We start from the raw sequence: 20,134 nt of genomic DNA on the forward strand, positions 1-20,134 counted from the left end.
CTCACTAATCTGCCAAAGAGGCTGGATGACATTTCAGTGAGATGCTCTATTTAAAAGGAGTCACAAAAGCTTTGTTTCCGTGTAATTATTTTCTCAAAAGGAACTCAGTCTTCCCAACCTCTGTCTGCCAGCGTTTCTTGGTAGTATGTGGATCCGGCTCTCCAACCAAACTAGCGAAATGTGGAAGTAAATTATAACCTCGTTGCAAATATACCGGGCAGTAACTTCTATGCAGTTTATAGGGTTAGTTATGGGGGGCTTGGGGTAATTGTTTAGAACACAAAAAAGCTGGAATTAATAGACGTTGCCGAACGTGTGGTATTTAAGGCTAATAAAAAGATTGTATTGATTCTCAAACTAGAAATAATACACAATGGTTTCAGAAAACTTGCTATTTAAAAACTTGCATCTTGACAATATGACACATTGAAGATACAATTAAATCCTCAGATTTGAATAAAAATCCTTTTACTCTACCGTATAAATTTTGAGTGAAAATCTGTGCCTGTTAGATGAGAATATTCTGAACCTTTCTCATGATTTGCTAGTGAAGTGACATTTAAACGGACCAATTGATTATATCAGATTGTAATGCCCTCTCCAGTTTCATTAAGGAAACATTAATATTGCTAGAATGAAAAATATTTTTTCTTTTAGATGCAGAAATGTGCATCATCTTTTCAGCAAAAAGCTTCGGCGGTTTCTCTGTTCCCTCTAATATTCTGTATTTGGCAAGAGTTCCAGAACTGGAAACTTCCAAGGAGGACTATGAACTTTGAGATTTTTTTAGTAAAATAAAAGAAAGTAAAACATGTTTCTAACTGTTAAACAAAAGAGAAAAATCTCCTGGCAGTGCAAGACTGCAGCCCATCAGAGTAATTGTTAAAAGACAGAACCCGGCTAGAAAGATAAGCGTAATACCAGCGATTAATATTCAGCATTTCACATTATAGTCAGGAGGATGTGTTTTCCTTTGTGATGTGGCTCATAAGCTAAGAGTGTTGGGAGCCAGACTCTGAGCTCTGTCTTCTTTTTGTGCATGAGGATTAAGGAGAAAAAAAACAGCGACAACAATCCGGCTCCATCTGTAAATGAACAAACATCTTGATTTTATAGCTATTTGCTTTGTAAAACTGAGGAATGAAACAAAAATTACTGGATGCCTAAGTAACACTTTAATTCCGAATTCATTTACGCTGTAGCTGTGTAGTTGTCACAAACCATAATGCAGTATTTAATTAAAATAACAGAAGTGCATCTAGATATGTCCTGGGGTAGCTATCACCAAATTATAGTCTATGCCATCCGTATTTTATTTATGAAATGGCAGAGTCTAAGGTGCAACTAGGCTGATACAAAAGCATAAACATTTTAAACCTGTATTTTTATAAAGACTCTTTTTCTTTCCTGCTATGTCTTTAAATTTTTTTCCTCCTTCCGTCTTTCAGGGGTTTTTCAGTGGGATTGTTTTTGATGTCGGTAAAGATCTCTCTAACTCTTGCTTTTCAACTATTGACCTCCCGCGTCTTCTGGCAGTGAAATCCCCAATCTGTTGTCATGGAAAGGCTTGTGAGGTTTCACAGGAGCCACAGCAAGCACGGGACATCTTAGCGGAACTTGGACGTGGATTTCAAGAGGGTAGGGGAAAAGCAAACCCTTTTCAGGCTCCGTGTGTTTGTTCGTATACAATTTTCCTTGCACTTTTCTTTCCACCTATAAATACCCGTTATAGTTTACACGCTTGCTTGCTCTACTTTGTGGATGTTCACATGCAGACATACTGCTCCTTTTCATAAACGCATAGCATCTATCTTACACGCATCCACCATCTATCTCCTTGTTCACATTGGCTGTCCCATCCACCTCCTTGTCTGCAGAATTATGTTCAGCAAGGTCCCGATTTATAGGAAATAAATAATGGAAATGGAACAGACTGGGAAAGATAATCGAAACATTCAAATTGTTATTTTTCACTGTACTTTCCACAGAGTATCTATAAACACCTAGCAGAGGTGTTCACTGATTACTAAAAAGCAATGCCTATTGGAACGTTCTGACCCAGTGGGTCTCTACATTGTATCTTTCCGGCTCTGTCTTGCTTTTTGAAGCTCCAAGATCTGGCTATTTTTAAATGGCAAATGATGCCGTGTTACTATTTTCATTCTTTATACTTCTTATTTATCCTGTTTATAATAACAAGTTTTGTCATCATTTATCCTAAGAATTATAAAACAAAAACAATAACTGCAATCGCCTTTTTAAAGAAAACAGCTCTTGCAATGACTGTATAAAGATATTTGATAATGGTAGCATCAGACCACAGCCGGTTCCTGTGGACCACAGCAAGCGTCTTTTGGAGAAGGGATTCTTACACACACTTGTAATTATTTTAGCCCCTTTCACAAGTCACATAGAAAGTTAATTTCAATCGCTGCTAATTTCCGTCCAACAAGAGTGCGGTACTTTAAACCACCCAAAATAATTGGATTCAAAACAAATTTAGGAAATTGAGTGTGTTAGAAAGCAAATAAAAATATCCTTTTGGTAAGGAGGAGGGTGAAAGTAGTAAAAATGGCCTTTTTTCCTCCCTTCTTTCCCCTTCACAACTTTGCCATTAAAGTTGCACCTACAGCTAGAAGTTTGTCCGTGAAAAATGGTCATTTTGTTTCTCTGCTCAAAGAATGTTATTAAAATGCTAATTTAAAAGAAAAAGGAGTTAAATATCTAGCGATGGTGCATTCTAATTGCAACCATAATGAGCTCTCTAAATGTGCGTGCCCCTGACACACACAGAGCATAAACAGCAGTAAACAGATCATTAGTACCCGCGTTCATTTATTCTGGCGACCTTACCATGACCCCACCGAGGGTAGGGTGAAAAGCAGGTGGATCTGGCTGTGACACCCCCTAGAGGGATCCAGGAAATGAAGCTATAAGCGGTTGTCATGGAAACGCCTATGTGTGCAGATGATGTAACACACCGACAGGCTGTAGGCTCCGCAACTGGGACGTTGCCTTTCCCTCGCCGGAACAATCTTGCAGATTAAATTATTCATTTCTTTAATTCACATAGCAAAAGGAATCCTAATTTTCTTGGTGATACGCAACTCTCTTCCATTTCTCTTAGGTCTGGAGCATAGTGACTTGTTATCCCCTCTTTCTCTGAAACCTACCCCAGCTTCCTACATCGTAGCCCCAAATCACTGAATCTGGCAAAATCAAGTAGGGGAAAGGCAGCAGAAGTCTGATGCTCACCATCTGTACTTAAAGAGAGAAAATCTAAGATTTTAAGCTAAAATTAATGATATAGACAGTGTCCCTTTCTGATGAGGGCATGGTGACCAGGGACTAAATGTACACCTGTCCTGAACAAGATGGCTTTATTTGGAGCAGGGTAGGGTCAAACTGATACCTGATGCAGAGAACATAAAGCACAGAGACACCAGCCCCAGATGAACACATCACCCAACAAGGTGCAGGGATAAGAGGAAAAAAGGTAAGAGAAAACGAGCATCTGCTCACCCTCTCCCATGTCCAATTGAGAGGATTGAGATTAATAAAAATAATTCTTTGGAGAATGATTCCACTCTATCCTACCCTGTTTTGCACCAAACAACCTCAATAACCTTACGGCAACAGTAGAATAACTTTTCTTCTTTTTTTAAAGGAAACAAAAAAGATGATCTCTGGAAATTATTTTAAAATAAAAAATACCCTGGCCTGTGCCTCCCCCCAAACCCCCCCCCATTGCACTTTAGATGAACCTGTGATATTGTAGCAATGGCCCTTGAAGTGCAGTGGGGAGGTGATTTAGGAGAATATTAAAGGCAATGTGGAGATTCAAGGCGCCTCTCTCAGGGAGATCTGGAGAAATACGCAGCACAGATGGGCCGAGCAGATTAAACATTTCCGTCACATTGTTTCCAAATTGTGTTGTGGTGCCTGAGGCTGGTACTGCGGTCAGAGCAAAACAGAGCGGTGCAGAGCTGCGAGCTGCTCAGTTTATGGAATACATATTAATACGCCCGTCTCACATGGTATCACAATTCTATCAGCTCCGGAATGGTGCTGTCTCTATTGTTCCTGAATTCTGCATTGGCACCTTGCTTTCTCCTGTCTGCAAAGTGTTTACCCTCCCTTTATCCTCTCTCTCTTCTTTAGGCAAAGTTCAGGTTGTGTGTTTCTTTCTCGTTTCTCTTCTCCGCACAGCCCCATTTCACCTTTTTTTTGGCTCACACTTCCGTCACCAACGATGTCCAGTTTGTGCACAGGTCCCGTACCCCTCCCTGGCCTTGACTTGGTCATTATCCACTCACCCAGTGCAGGTCATCAGTTCAGACTTGAGGCTGAATAGTGCCTTGCACTCAAGGGCTCCCACACCCTCCATCTAGCTGACACGTTTCTCCTCTCCTCAGAACTCTCAGCTCTAGCCAGGGGTGAGCTTTGTGAAGTTATTGCCATGTGCCACCCCCCCCCCAACCGCTGTTGTTGACCCCCAGCCCTTCCGTGTCCTTTTCTTAGATTCACATGCCTCCCTGCCCCCCTGCCCCAGATCCAGGCTCATCAGCCTCCAAGTTAGCAGGTTCCCTGAAATGTTAACAATTAATAAAACTGGTTCAATTGAGGCCAATTTAATGGTTCATTTTTATTATAATTTATAGACCAAAACTCCAAATAATGGAAAAAAAAATGACTGCCAAGAACTTAAAACACGATGTGAAACAACCTAGAGAGGCCGCCAAGCATTGTGCTCTGATCCTTTCACGGGTTCCAACAGCACTAATCTACTGTCCACCCAACTGACCACTTCCTTTCTCCTTCAGCAAAATCTCTTCATAAAACCATTTGTCCTGAAAAGCGGGAACCTGTTTGTGGTGACCAATTCCTGTTCCCAGCCCTGTTTTTCTCAGCAGTTGGAAGGGGGCTGAGTTAGAGCCCTCAGTTTACTTAATAACTTTTGAAAGCATTACATTTCCAAAGCTGGATTTTAGTAGAGAAATTGTAGGTCAATCCAGAGTAAAAATATATTGTTTTTGGCTGGCCTTGGAATATTACCATCTACTCTGCTTAGGAATTCAAATTTTCCATCTTTACTAATGATAATGTATGATGCACAAGCACTAATAAGAGAAATAAGCAATCATAAACCAATAATTCTGTGATTGATTGGCCTTTCCCATACATATATCAAGCATTTATTGATCTTTCATGTTAGGGGCTGATTGATTGCTCTCTTGAAGGGGAATTCTCTTGTTTACAGGCATTGATATAGTGAAGTTTGATAGTTAAAAGAACAAAAGTATGAGACATTTTCTGGGAATCTTGTTCCACAGAGGCTTATTGGAGCCCAATTCAAAGTGAAAAGAGAACGTTTCCATCAGGAACATTCTCAGGGGAACTGACAGTGAGGTGTCAAGCAGCTTGCTCCAAAAGCCATCACGTAGATTTGAATGGAAGCTCTGAGGAAACAACACAACTTTTGAGTCGCAGTTTAAAGAGATGGGGCCTTAGAAGGGATAAGCAAGTCTGGTCAGCCCTGGAGGAAGGAAGAGACTCGGCAGCTGGGGGCCGAAGCCTAGGAGACCCAGCATGGCAGGATTCTTGGTTTGCTTTCACTATATGTAAAAGGGGCCGGGGGTTGGGGTGGAGATGGCCTCACTTGGCCAAAGTGCAGATCCAGGCCATAAGGATCATTGTATTTTCCCCCTAAAGTGCTGGTTGGTAAACTGTAGGGGGTTCATAAACCCTTTGAGAATCTGCTGAAAGGTCTGAGCCTCACCCCAAGGACAGACACATGTACCCATGTGCACAAATTTACACCAGTTTCAAAGAGTTCAAAGATCCCTTCATGTCCATCCACAGACGGGCCAGGGGTTCAGAGTCTCCAGTTTAAGAATCTGTGCCCTAGAGGATGGTGATTTCCTTTTGTTGGAACAGCCTAGGATTCACTGAGCCTAGAAATTGAATTCTCATCCCAAGACGGGATGGTCATTCCAGGTCATGTCTGTGCTACTCCAGGGGAGCCATGGAAGAGCTTATACAAATAGGAACCAGCAGGGAGGAGAGAAATTAAAATGTAGCAATCATGGAGTAGGGGTATTTAATCTCTTTTAAGGCTTATGATAGGCGCCTGCTGGCTTTCCCCCTGATATCCCCTGACACCTACTGACAGGGTATTTGCAGCACCACACAGGGACTCAGGGCCCTGTGACAGGAGGAGCACTGAGGAGGTCCATGATAGTCTTGAAACTATAAACAGCAATAGGAAACCACTGGAGGCAGCGTCACGCTGTGCAACGTGCCCGTGCTTGGTGGCCATACTGCTTTTTGTTTATAGAATTTGCTGTTCTTTTTATGGCAGGTTTGGTATGGGGTTTTTTGTTGGTTTTTTTTTTTTTTTTTTTCCTTGCTGATGGAGATTAGCAGCATAAATCCTTTTATGGCAGTGCTCAATCCCCCATAAACACTTTTGATTGTTGCTGATGGTGAGTGCTGTGTCTGTTTCAGGTTCCCTCAATACTCTGCTCATCCAGGCCAACAGCATCTCCAACCAGATAACGGAGTCCAAATAACCAACCTTCATTTTTAAGACTCCGTTTGAGGGTTCAAGGAGGAAGGGCAGGTTTGGTGTTGAGGAAAGCGATGTTTAATCAAGCCTAGAAATATTCATAATGAGGACAAATCACACATTGTACTATTTTTGAGTGAAGGACTTTACAAGACTTTGTGGCAAGAAGCAAGCACTTATGTAAAGGGTTTGGGGTTTTTTTAAATAACTTTTTATTACAGTTATTAAAGCATGTTCAATTAACAATTTTGTATAATTACCATCTTATAGAGAATGGGGAGCCTGTATAATTCTGATTCCCTAACAAATTGTCACTTACAGGTGTGCATCCCCACCCGAAAGGTAGAAACACTCCCGCATTGAGGGTTTCAGGTCTCCTGGGAGCGTCTCAGGCATTTTTCCTGTGGATCCTTCCAAACATTTGGGCAAAAAGAAGTCAAACTTTACTGAAAATGTTGATCCCAGGAATTCAGTTCTCTGCCATCCCAAAACTAAAATCCAAGAATCAGCAACTTAATAAAAATGCAGTAAATTAGCACCTCTAGACAAGAGCAGAGTTCATTCAGAGCTGGGGTCTGCCTGGCTGAGCCAGTACTCTCTCCATTTTAATAGTTTAATAAAAATTAGCATAATTAACGAACATCTGTATGATCCAGAGTGGTGCAATTTGGCACTTGGAAACGAGGGCTTAAACATGATTGCTGTGAGTTTAATGTTGTTTTAATTCTTTTTGGCACTGTGCAGTGAAATAAACGTTTGGTGGTGATAGTTCTCGGCCGGATCTCATTTGCATTTTTCTCCCTTTGATTATGAGCAATTGTGGACTCCCCAGCAATTCATCAAAGTAGAAATTATTTTAAAATACCTCGTGGTGTTCAGACTGGGCTGGAGCAATGCATGGGGGGTGAGAGGGAAAGAGAAGGCTAGAAATTTTCCATTCATGCTTTAAATATCTCAGCCCTGCAGCCTTTTTTGAGCATCCAGCCAAGGGATGAAATCTGGAAAGACAGTCAGATGCCTAGACCTTTGATTAAGCTCTTGGGCTACCCCAGCAGGATACATCCTGTGGTCTCCGAGACTGTACCATCTTCCTTACGCCTGCTCTTTTGTTTTGAAGGGCAGAGAGTTGATTTCCCTCATTCCGGTTCTCACCGCTGCGGTGAGCCGACTACATCTGCAACCGGCAGGGTCAGTGTTCCCCTCCAGCAAGAGCGCGCTGACTGGGAGCCCGGCCTTTGCAGGTGTCCTGCTGTGCCTCATCTGCTTCTTATTTGCACCGTCTTCGAGTTGGCAGAGCACCTTCCCCAGGCTCGGTCCCTGCTCCTGGCGTTACAGCTAAAGGGGGATGCTGCCAAGTGTGAGTCGGAGCAGGAAGTCTTGAGCAGTCCCTAGGGAGAGAACACCCTGTCTGAGCCCCTCAGGTGATGAAGATGACAGCATCTGGCAGGTGGAAGACCGCACTTCACACACATTGAAGCAAGCTGACTTCGAGCTAAAGACTGTCAGACAACATTGTGCCCACCCCTTGCCAGCGAAATGGCAGAAGAGCTAAAGCTAGAGTTTTTAAGAGCCAGAGTGAGAGAGGAAGGCAGAGTATGCGTTTCCCCAGCACAGGGAGGCCCTGTAGACACAGCCATTGCAGCGACCTGCTAATGCAGGGCAACACTGCAAGAAAACTTCAGGCAGAAACTGCCCTAACATCAGTGCTGGGAAATGGACAGTAATGTGACTTGGACCAGGAGCAGCTTTGAAATGTCCCGACAGGCACAGGCTGAGGAATTCTGGGTAATTTCCCACTAGGCGGTGCGGACCGGACCGTAGGGGAAGCTGGCCTCCTGGGGAGGGAGGGAGGCAGTGAGAAGGTGTGGTGAGGACAGTGGGAGTGAGGAGGTGGGCGCGTTCATTTATTTAAGACTGATTTTTAAAAGGTGATTCCCTGTTCCTTTTAGGATCAACTCAGTCGTCTCACTTCTTACGGCGTCTGAGGCTCTCTTCATGATACTTAGGGAGCCATTTGGGGAAACTGTCTCCAAAGGCAGTTGCTCTCTTACTGCCACGACCAGTTCAGTCACCAGGGACTATCTTGAAGTTGGTTGTAACTAAATCTGCTCAACTGAGAGTATAAATCCCCACTGCTCCCTTCATTTCTTCATAACCTCATTTAACAAGGTTTTTGAGGGGCCCCATTCTGTGCCAGGCACCATGTTGAGTCCTGGGAACACAAGCGCAGATAAAACCAACAAGGCCCCAGCTCTCACAGAACTTTCCACCTAGTGATTGGCACTGAGGCAGAGGCAGGCAGATACAAGGCAGTGTGATGAATTCATTTCCAGGGAAGCACAGGGCACAGCACTGTGGACCACAGAGTTGGGCCCGCACACAGTCAGAGAGTGGTGAGGAGAGGCTTCTGGAGAGTCTAGAGAGACTCAGGAATTGAAATCTGCTTAGGAGTGAGCCCCACAAAAAGAGAGGAGGGACGTAGAGGCTAAACAGGCAGAGGAAAGGCTCCAAGGTGAGAGAGAGTAGTGGAGACAAGTACTATCTTACTAAGGGTCACTAGATTTAGGGGACAAATGACAATGCTGGGCAGTAAGAGGGACTAGGTCATGCAGAGCCTTGTCCATCTTTTTAAGAAGTTGACAATAGGCAGTAGGAACTCACATAAAGGCTTCAAACAGAGCAGTGAGATTATCAGCGTGCCTTTTAGATTTTCGCTGCAGAATGCAGAATAGATTGGAGGGGAACAAGAATGGAGATACAGGAAGCAACTTGGAGGTTGTTTCTGTAGTCCTCACGAGATATGACAGTGATGTGACTCTAGGGTGTTGGCAGTGGGAATGGAGAGAAGTCGGTGGCTTCCAGTAATATTCTGGAAGGAGAATTGACAGAACTCAAGGTCTGATTGGAAGAGGAGGGTGGAATCGGGAATGACTCTTGGATTTCTGGCTTGAGTAACTGAGTGAATAGTGGTGCCACTCACTGAGATGGAGAACACAGGAGGTAAAGATAGTTTGGGAATGGAGAGAGAGGCAAGATGATAGTTAAATTTAGGACATACTGAGTTTGAGCAGCTTGATGGACATGCACTTGGGTATTGGGATCCAACTCTGAGATCTGGGCTGCAGCGATGGTGTGAGTCCTTCCCACAGACATGGTGGCCAAACCACAGAGATGTATAAGATTGCTCAAAGAAAGCACATCAAGTCAGAAGAAGGCCAGGACAGAACCCTGGAAAACCACATTAAAAGGAGGGATAGAGGAAGATGAGGAGAATGAAAAGAAGCAACCAGAGGGAGGAGGGAAACCAGCAGAGTATAATTATAGAAACTAAGAGCAGAAAATGCCTCAGGAAGGGAACATAGTACCAGCACTGCTGGGGGATCAAGTAAGGTAGGACTGAAAAGTACCCGTAGAATCTGAGCAGTAAGGAGGTTGTAGGAGACCACGGAGAGGAAGTGTAAGTGGAGTGATGGAAGCAGAAGCCCAGTTCGAGTGGCTTGAAGAGTGAATAGAAAGCAAGAAGTTGGGGCAGTAAGTGAAATAAATTCTTTCCATAAATTGGACTGTGAATTGACAGTCAGCATAGACTAGTCAAAATGGGAAATCGACATGTGGTGGGGACTATCTAATAATTGTTTTCAAAGATGAAGGAAACTTGAACACATTTCAGTGCTGATGGAAGGAGCCATTTACATTAGAGGCAGAGGTCAGACTTCTCAGAACGTCGTCTCTAAGAAAGAAGGAAAGTGAAGGGTTACAGGTGCGTGTTGTGAGGGACAGTCTTAACCCAGGGGAGGGACACCTCCTCCAGTTTATTGGAAAGAAGGGTGGTAAGTTCCTGTTTGGGGGACTGAAGTTTGACATATCTGATGGCTGCTCTTTCCTCTTTGAAGGTGGAAAAGAGGTCAGCGGCTAAGAGGAAGGGGAGAGGAGGAGGGGAGATACATTATCAAAAAGAAACAAATAACCAGTTGACTCGTAATTTGATTGTGTCACCAACCTGGTGGTCTTCCTTTTTTCCCTAGAACTCAGCAGCCAGGTGTGCAAAAGGCAGACAGCTCCATGGGACCCAAATCCAGTTGAACTGGGATACATATATTTCCCACGTATTCCTAAATGTCACTTCCTTCAAAGAAGGAAAACATGTTCTGGTGCTTTCAGGAATAATCCCATAATGCCAGCATCTGCTCTGCTTTTGAGAAGCTCTTCTGTATTCGGGGAGCTCTGGTCTCAGCCCTGTGACTGCCCTTCTTTTAAACCCTCTCATTTCCCTTTCTTGTTTGCTCCTCTCTGTGTTTCTTCTGTCCCGCCGTTATTGACATACTCCTTCCAGGGGAGGAACCTGATGTTCAGAGCACCTCCTACGTATCAGACGCTTTGAATTGTTTTCACGTCTGTGCGTCACTTACATCCCCACGACACAGGGGAGGGGTGATAGTATCCCTACTCTGGCAAAAGAGGAAGTTAAAGCTAGGAGACCCTCCGGTCACATGGCTACTAAATGACCAAGTGGGGACTAGATCCCAGTCTGTCTGACTCCAGAGCCCATTACTCTATGCTGTAAACTCCCAGGGAGTAAGCAGTGCTCTGATTCATCATTATCTGTCTCATGGGAACTCAGACAGCACTTTGCACATAGAAGATGCTGGTAAATATTATTGATTTGAACTATGACCTGACTCCCTGAATATTTTCGGTGGTCTGGCACTTTAGGGTGTGCCCAACTTTCCCTGAAGAAGCTATTCCACTCTGCTTGATAACAGACATGTCTTTTAGGTTCAGCAAGGGCCCCAAATGAGCTAAATTTACAATGTAGACAGAAAGATGGCAAAAGGAAAGCAGAGTTTGCTCTCCTCTTCTTTTTTTAATTTAGTAATCCCATTGGGGTGTTAACGATCAACAAAGAAACAGGATCTCCTACGCAACCATTAACAGATTAGCAAAGATTAACAGAAGCATGACAAATTCCAGCTGAAACCATCATCTTCTCATTTTTCAGGAGTATAACATGTATGGCTGGTGGGTAGGAGAACTGAACAGCCTCGTTGGGATTGTTCCAAAGGACTATCTCACCACCGCCTTTGAAGTGGAGGAAAGATGAGGCCCAGGTATGACAACTTTGCCAGCAAATTTGTTGGCCACGCCTTTGTTTCTCTGTGAAGCATGGGAGTTCCCAGTGAGATCGTTTTTCTTCATTTCCAAAAGCGATGCTAGTAATTCACCACTGAAAGAAGATAAGAAAAACAAACACCACTGTATTTGTTTGTCCTAAATTGGGGAACTGTGTCAGTCAGGATTAGCTTCAAATGCATGTGACAGAAGACTCAACAGCGATTTAATTAATATAGAAATTCATTTTTATCTTCTGTAAAAATCTGGAGGTAAGTAATCCAAGGTATCCAGGTCCTAGGGACCTTCTCTTTTTGCCCTACTGTATGTGGTCAACATTCCCAGGGTTACTTCAAGGCCCAAGGTGGATGCTCCAGTTCCAGCTACCACGTCTGTATCCTACCCAGCAGGAAAGATAGAATGGAAGGAGAAGAGCACACCCTCTCCTTTTAAGGACACTTCATGGGTGTTGCACACACCACTTCTACCTACATCCCATTGGCCAGAAATTAGACATACAGACACATCAAGCTGCAAAGACAGCTTTCTTCTAGGTAGAACCTGTGGCCAGCTTAAAAGTGGAGGTGCGGGGCAGAGGTGTTCATTAACAAATTAAAAAGGGAGAATGGATATTGGAGGACAGCTCGAAATTTTTACCACAAGGATAGGTCGGGACTCTTTATCCAAAGCTCTCAAATCCAGGGCACCCTTTCCCCCAGATGCCCATGTATTGCAATGTGATTGACCAAGACTAGGAAACCAGTATGAGGATTCCTAGGGAACATAATCAAATTAAATTTTAGGTAATAAAGAATATGGCTTGCAGGGAGGTGAGTATAGCTCAGTGGTAGGGTGCGTGCTTAGCATGCATAAGGTCCTGGGTTCAATTCCAAGGACCTCCATTAAAATTTTTTTTTAAAAAAAAGAATATGGCTTGCGTTTTCTAAGCAAGAACCACATCATGCTTTAAAACAGTGGAGTGTTTGCTTTGAGTGGGGTAACAACAGGACTAGAATTAGGCTAGTGATGGAGGGCACCCAAGGCTAGCACGATGTCTCTAGCTCCACCTCCCCGCCTTAAAAGGAAGCAGCCTTTGTTGCTGGGGGTGAAGGATGACATGTGTGACAGTGATACAAACGGGCCTTAGAATCTTTCAGACCAGGGCCCACGCGAGTGTGCAGCAGCAGCTGAGTGGTTCATTTAGGAATATACAGAAGGAGCGATCGTCCTCTCCGATGCCCGTGTACACGCATGAACCATCAGCTCAGGCCTTTCGCTCAAGTTCTGACTTTATGACTTCCCCAGTGAGGACTCCACTTCCGGGCCACGAGGGCAGAAGAGTTGGAATTCTCCTGTCAAATCTAAATAAATTCACCCTCCTTCACTCAGTCTTTTATTTAATGACAGACTGTTTATCTCCTCGTTCTCTCTGACCCAGCAATTCCACATCCAGGGGTTTATCCTGCAGCTGCACTTGCACAATGATACACAAGCAAGGTTGTCTGTAATAGCAAACCTAACTGTTTGGAAGTGACCTAACTGTTCAATAGAGGCCTCATCAGGTAACTGGAGTAGTTCATAGAATTTAATACTATGCAACAGTAAAATAAAAAAAAAAAATAAAAGAAGGAAAGAAAGGATGCTCTCTGCACATATGGAATACATTCTCAGATATGTTGGTAAGGGGAGAAACAGAGAAGAAAGGAAGGCCTGATTTGCTCCATTAGTTTAAAAAGGGAGTCTGCAATTGCTTCTCTATGTATGAGATACCACTGGAAGGTGAAAGACGATTGTCTCCTGGTTGTCTCCAAGGATGGAGAAACGGCATGACTGTGAGACAGGGTAGGAGGGAGACACCTTTTACTCTCTGCCCTTTTATACTGTCTATATTTCAAATCATAAAAGCAAATGTATGTATTTTTCCTTCTTTAGGACATATATCCTTCATTCCACCCTGCCTTTATGAAGAAACTGTTCATCCAGAGCTCCCACTCCCTCCCCCGCCAGCCCACCAACACCGTGGACTCTTCTCTGTAGGGAAGAGACTGAAGCCTCCGACACGTGCAGGAACAGTAAACCACCAATAAGACAAGCGAGAAGAGGCACGTTCAGCAGACCTGTTACTAAACCTGCCTCCTCAGAGCTGAGCCCATCTCTAAACATGTCCACACATCTACTTCTGCCTTCTCCACAGCCTTGTCACAGAGAAGGTGAGAGAAGGAAACCTTTGGAGGAGGAAGTTGCTGGTTGCTTTGGCTGGCTTGAAAAGCACGAATAAACCTCAGATTTGGCTGCTTGCCATGTGTGATGGTGTTGTGTTTCTTATTGTAATGGTATCAGAATGCTGGCTCTGGGCATTCTCATCACCCGCAAAGCGTCGAGATAAAACAAAAGCCCAGACAAACAGGAGGACGTGCAGTTGTCTTTAGGGGCTGAACCATCTCCACACCCCAGGCTTGCCCAGCCTCTGGTTGGCTTCTCAGACTTCCTTTCATTGCCTACTTGGTTGTGTGTGTGTGTGTGTGTGTGTGTGTGTGTGTAGTCAGCACATTGGAGAGTTCCTTTTGGGGCCTCAGTTAACAACCCCACTGTGTCCTGTAGGCCAAGAAGTGCTTTGGGAAGGGCTTGTCTCCTTTTCCTATTGCCCATACCTAACTCATGACCATTGGGTTATCTGTGCCTTGAAGAGGCAGCAAAACATAATAGTTAAGAACGTAAACTCTGAGGGGAGAGGCTATAGCTTTAGTGGTAGAGCACATGCTTAGCATGCATGAGTTCCTAAGTTCAATCCCCTGTACCTCTGTTAAACAAACAATAAATAAATAAACCTAATTACCTCCCCCCAACAAAAAAGAACATAAACTCAGGAACCAGATAGCCTAGGAATAAATCCCAGTTCCCCATTTACTACATATATTCTCTAGAGCAAGTTACTTGACCATTTATGCCACAACTTCCTCATTTTTAGAAGGGGTGTACTCCATCTCACTGGGTCATTAGGAGACTAAAGAAGTTAAGATGTATAAGGTACCTAGAACACCTCCTGGCACATAGTAACTACTCGATAAGTTTTAGTTATTTTTATTGCCTGACTCACTACAAGAGAAATTTTGAGAGATGGACAACTTAGCAGCTATAGAAATTTTATCTCCACAGTTGCCTATTTGGAGAACTCCTGGATTGGTGGGAGCCTGCCTCACTTCTGTAACAACTATATTATAGCCCTGCAGTAAGATCATTTCACATCACCAAAGAAAGAAACTGGGAGCAATAAAGGATGTTGTCAGTGGATTCCAAGTTTCTCAAAATATCCTATGCTAGCTATCCATTTCCAGTTTTTTCTGACCCAGGAGTAAAACAGAAGGAAGTGTTTTGTATAATGTGATGGATAAAGAAGTAAGAAAAGGGGACAATTTAAGTCTGGGAGGGAAAGAAAAGTGAGATAAAAGTCAGTACAGAACTGTCCATAATGTCCCCTCCACTTTACACAGGGTGCCAAAGGAGAAGTGACCACTAGGTGGCAGCAGATGAGCAGATGAGCCAAAGGGAACCAATTGCCTTCCGTTTTAGGAAGCTTTGCACCAATCCCAACCTACTGGTAAAGACAATGGGCATTGTTCTAAAGTGATTAACAGAGGGAGCAAACAGAAGCACCTCTGTGCCCCAGGTTGCCCCCTCCCTGGAGAACCCTCAGGGACCCAAGTCTGGAAGTTTTGGTGGCTAAGAGGAGAGAACAAACACCATTGTGCCACTTTTCTATGACAGAGACACCAGAAAAGGGGAAACCAGAAGAGGAAGAGCAGGTTATCTGGGGCGGGGGGCGGGTGGAGCGGAGCAAGGTCAAGGTACTTCTCCACTCTCTACCCAGTGCAACACTCTCTCAGTGGCATGGCCGCTGGCTTCCAGTATTTAAAACAAAACCCCCTTAGTGCAGTAGTTCCTTCTCTATCCGTGGACCTAAGGAAACAACCATTTGCCAAACTGCAAAGGGCTTTTGGCATCTCCATCCATTGCACCACACTCAGACTTCTGGCCCTTCTAGCTGTAAACCTTAGAGAAAAAGTAAAGTGGATTGGCCCTGAAAGATACAAACAAATGGACTAATTGGGAATCTAGTCCATAGCCATCTGACTATCTCAGACATTGTTACATGCTGGAAAAGACACAGCCAGTTCAAAGGGTTAATGAGACTATCTACAGACAAAGGGTCTTCTTTGTCAGGGGAAAGTTCTGAAGGAGACCTTTTAGAAGCAGCAGATTCCTACAGTCTGCCTGAAGCTAAACGTCACCTAGCAGAACCACTCCCCTACTCAATTCCACAGCCACCATCTCAGCCAACAGCCTCAGAAAGCAACTGGCTAATGAGATTACTGCTTCTCTGTTTGACTCCACTAACCAAATCCCCACCTTACTGCCTGTGACTAACTGGATAACTGGGGCATTAGACCACTTAACTAACCACATTATACGTACGATGGCTTCTTAACAGCCATTAATTGCTCTGGCACATGAAACAGGAGAGGGTAAGAGTGGAAGGCTTTTTCCGTTCTTTGATTTTATGTAAAGGAGAGAAAATAAGAAAGCAAGAAAGCGAAGATCCTATATTTAAGAAGCAAAGGTGTAGCTGCCTTTTACAGATAAATAATAATTTACACAGGGCTTACTGGCATCCATTGGATAATCTGACCTGAGGCTGATACAGTTTGGCCTGCATCATCCAGGCTGATATCTGAGAATACTAAATGCTCTGAAAGCAGTCTTTCAGCTACATTTCATTAAAAATACATTTCCAGTGTGTTTCCTCTGTCATCCATATATTAAAATAGCACATTGTTTTGCAACTATCTCAGTATTAAATTTTCCCATACGATGGCCTGTTATATCTCTTAGAAATCTGTACTTAATTCAAATCCAAATACATCTTTCCCTCTGGTGAATAAAAATGGGAAAGAGAAGAGAATTCCTATTGTCTCATTCCCTAAACCCAGACAGTTTGATTCCATTTAAAGTGAGAGCAGTGCCAAAGGGTGGTGCCAACTAGATGTCCTCCCTCCTGTTAGAAACAGATACTTTATCTAAATGTAATATGTAAGGAACAGCCTAAATTTCAAGTTATCATTGTTTTTTAGCACTTTAGCTTGCTTGATTGCACCACCTTATTTGTAATCAGTTAGTCTTTGCAAGTGGCAAAACTGAGGATCTGAAAGGTGGTGACTTGAAGAAAAAAATCACACAAAATCTGCTGTCGAAGAGGAAATGAAACGAGGGATTCTTGAAAATCTCAGTCTGCTGCTCTGCTTATTGAATCACTTGAGTTCTATTGTGGTGAGACACCTCCAGTGACACATTTCCAAAATCCACATTTCACACCAGCCGCTTACATCACAATAAAGCAGTGGTGTCAATGCAAAGAGCGAGATAATACGCGGGGGCGGGATGGGGTGGGGTGGCGCGGGACACAGTCCTGCCTTTAAAAACCAGTCTGAGAAAGGAGTTAAAGAGAAGCAAGAAAGAAAAGAGACAGAAACCACTGTTCTTTTTTCTCTTTTTTTAAATTTTTATTTCTTTTTTGAACTTTTTTCTCTCATTTTAAGAATAAAACTCTTAGATGCCAGGGACAGAGGTGCTTTAATCTTTGCCCAAAAGGAAGCTTTCCCTGAAGGTCTCCCCACCAGGAGCAAGTCTGGAAGGATAAATCTTGAGTGGCACTGATTTGCTAATCCCCAGAGCCATCAGCAAAAATCTGTGGCGCTGACTTTAGAGAAAGCAGCTGTCTACACAGAGGATGATCCCTGCTACCCAGCCCAGTGACTCAAACTAATTTTCTAGTTTGTGGATTACCATAGTCCTTTGCCTGCCCCTCCCTCCTGCCCAGCTATTTCATTCCCGTTAGAATTTACAGAGATTGGGTAGGGAGTTTGAAACTTACAACTAAAACAGATTTTTCTTCTTCAAAGGATTTGAATTATTCTCCCTATTTTCCTATCCAAAACTAACTGTTCAGAAAACGTGCTTTTGTTTTTTGAGGGTTTTTTTTTTTTCAGTTAGAATGAATTGATGACCACCTTTTTGCAGTGCTTTTGAGATTCAAATAATGATATATTTTAAGATGCAGCCCATTTTGTACCAAAACCTTTTATAAATATAATGCCTCCCCCCAAAAAAACCAAAAAACCCTATAGTGTTAGAGGAAACTAAAGTACAGTTAATAGAGCAACTATATAATTTTCCAAATGGAGACATTTTTGAGACTGAAAGGGGACATTATTAATAAGGATGCCATGACCTCAGGTATAAACTGAGATGAGTGGTCACTTAAAAACTATGGCAGAATGGGTTGCCAAGTCAGCAGAGGAGGGCACGGTAGACAGAGATGACCTGGCTCTCCTGGTACAACGCTTGGCAACCTCCCTTCTAACGAAGTCCTCTCCCCAGCAGACCCGGCTCCTAGGCAAACTCTGCCAACTAGGCTTTCTTTCCCTGATTCCCAGGCTGTTCTGAGAGGCCTGGTATCTCTGGTGTAGAGCTGCTTGTGGGGCTGACCAGCTGTCAGCAGCTGTGTGTGTTCATTTCCCTCATGGGACCCATCACAGCCCACCACCCCGCCACTTGGCAGTGTGCCACGGAGGGAAGCATTTTTGTGGCTCTGGGCAACAGTATCCCAAGTCCTTGCCTCCAGGGATGGGAGTGACTTCCAAGAGGCTTCTCTTCTAGTGCTGGTCCTCAAAGAGGGCATCTGGTTCCACTGTAGACACTCTTAACCTGATGGTGAGCAGCTGGCCACCTTTTATCCCCGACACATGATCATGGAACAGAAAACAGGCTACAGACTCCTCCCTTTTGCCCACAGTCAGGCACTGGCATTGCTCTGCCCTGAATCACCAGGGTGGCACATGCACCCCCGCCTACATTTACTGGATGCCTCCGGTGGGTGGGCGCTCTGCTGGGCCTGTCATTAATATCTTCCTCCTTCCGGAAAACACCTAGCATCTGGAGAATTGAGAGCATTTCTTCAACATCTCCAAGGCAGTGCAGTGGAAGTTTGTGGGAGAGAACTTGGAGCTTACTTCACTCCATTAATACAAGGCTTCTCAACCTGGCACTACTGACATTTGGGCCAGATAATTTTACAGTTCCTGGGGGCACCGCTGGATGTTAAGCAGCACCCCTGGTCTCTATCCAGTAGATGCCAGTACTACTGGCCCCTCCAGTCCCCCCTCCCATTCTGACAACTAAAAATGTTTCTAGACATTGTCCAAGGTCCCCTGGGAACAAAACCACCCCTGGTTGAGAACCACTGCTTCAGGGCATTTGGGTGTGCGGAGGGCCAAGCACAGAGAAACTGCCCTGCCTTCTAGAAGTTTTAACTTTAGTCACTGGACTGTGTGATGGGGGAAGTTTATGGCTAGGTTGGGAAGACACAGAGTTTAAATGCCATGAATTCCTCAGGGTTTAAGAACCAGCAAGCCAGCCCTCATGCTCCACGGGAGCCTTTGAGACTTACTGGCCTGCAGGGCTGCAGGTTTGCACTGTAAGAATGGTGCTTGAATGGAGAAGCCAGTACTTGATGATTTAGAGCTCCGTCACAGCCAGTCCCTGCTGTTTGGAGCGCGGAGGTTACCATCCTTGTTTCCCTGTTTCTGTGGCAGAAGTCTAAAAGGAAGTCTTGACCAGGACGGAGTTGGACACCGTGTACTACTTCAGAGCAAGAAACAGGTTTACAGAAAGGGCACCGCAGGCCGCTGCAGCCAAGGGCCCGCGCCGGGTCCCTGCGCTTCGCGCTGGGGACGGCAGATCCAGGGCAGAAGTGGGGAGTCAGGACAGACTGTCATCTCACGGCTGTGATTCTCCTGGTCCTTTGTGTTAGCTTAGGGGAAAGTTTTCTCATACAAAAAGACTCCTAGGAGCTCTGTCAAGAATCGAAAAAATAAAGCAAAACCACCAAAACCCAAGAGATGAGGGGTCTGGTGTTTTTGTCGTCCTTGCCTGCAGAGGCCGGTCAGGAGGGCCACTGCTGGCCCCGATGCCAGCCAGAGCGCTGTCGGTGCTGCCTCCCCTGGGCCCTGAGTCTGAGGCACCTGGAAGGGTTATTAGCAGAATTGGAACTCATCCCTCTGCTGGGACTAGATCATAATTACAGTAATTTTCTAACAGAGCGCGGCAGTAGGACTGTTTAATCAGCATCTGACTCCCCTGTGATCCCAGCCCTCATCACTCAAGGAGAGGAGTGGGATGGATCTTAAAGAGACAGTGCCCGCCTTTCAGCGCTGCTAACAGATGTGCCCTAATTGGTAGAATATATCTAAGTCTGGTAGCTCATAGCAGGCAGGTTGCATCGCCTCCAGCAAACCACCTCGGGCTCTCACTACTCTGGGCCTTCTGCTGGAGGGATTCGGTCAGGCTGCTAGTGGCCTGGCTTCTCACACCAACACGGCCACCAGGGGAAGGGACACACAC

General features: G+C 44.5%; 1 protein-coding gene across 1 annotated transcript in view; it reads left to right on the forward strand.

Moving 5' to 3' along the window:
* SKAP1 (src kinase associated phosphoprotein 1) overlaps positions 1 to 13,976 on the forward strand; it is a 255,607-nt gene extending 241,631 nt beyond the window's left edge. The window contains exons 12-13 of the mRNA XM_032457841.1: positions 11,568 to 11,676; positions 13,610 to 13,976. Of these exons, the coding sequence (XP_032313732.1) occupies positions 11,568 to 11,669 (102 nt within the window). The 3' untranslated portion in view covers positions 11,670 to 11,676; positions 13,610 to 13,976. The remainder of the gene's footprint in view (positions 1 to 11,567; positions 11,677 to 13,609) is intronic.
* Positions 13,977 to 20,134: the final 6,158 nt, after the last annotated feature.

This window comes from Camelus ferus, chromosome 16, assembly GCF_009834535.1.
Source record: "Camelus ferus isolate YT-003-E chromosome 16, BCGSAC_Cfer_1.0, whole genome shotgun sequence".
NCBI lineage: Eukaryota > Metazoa > Chordata > Mammalia > Artiodactyla > Camelidae > Camelus > Camelus ferus.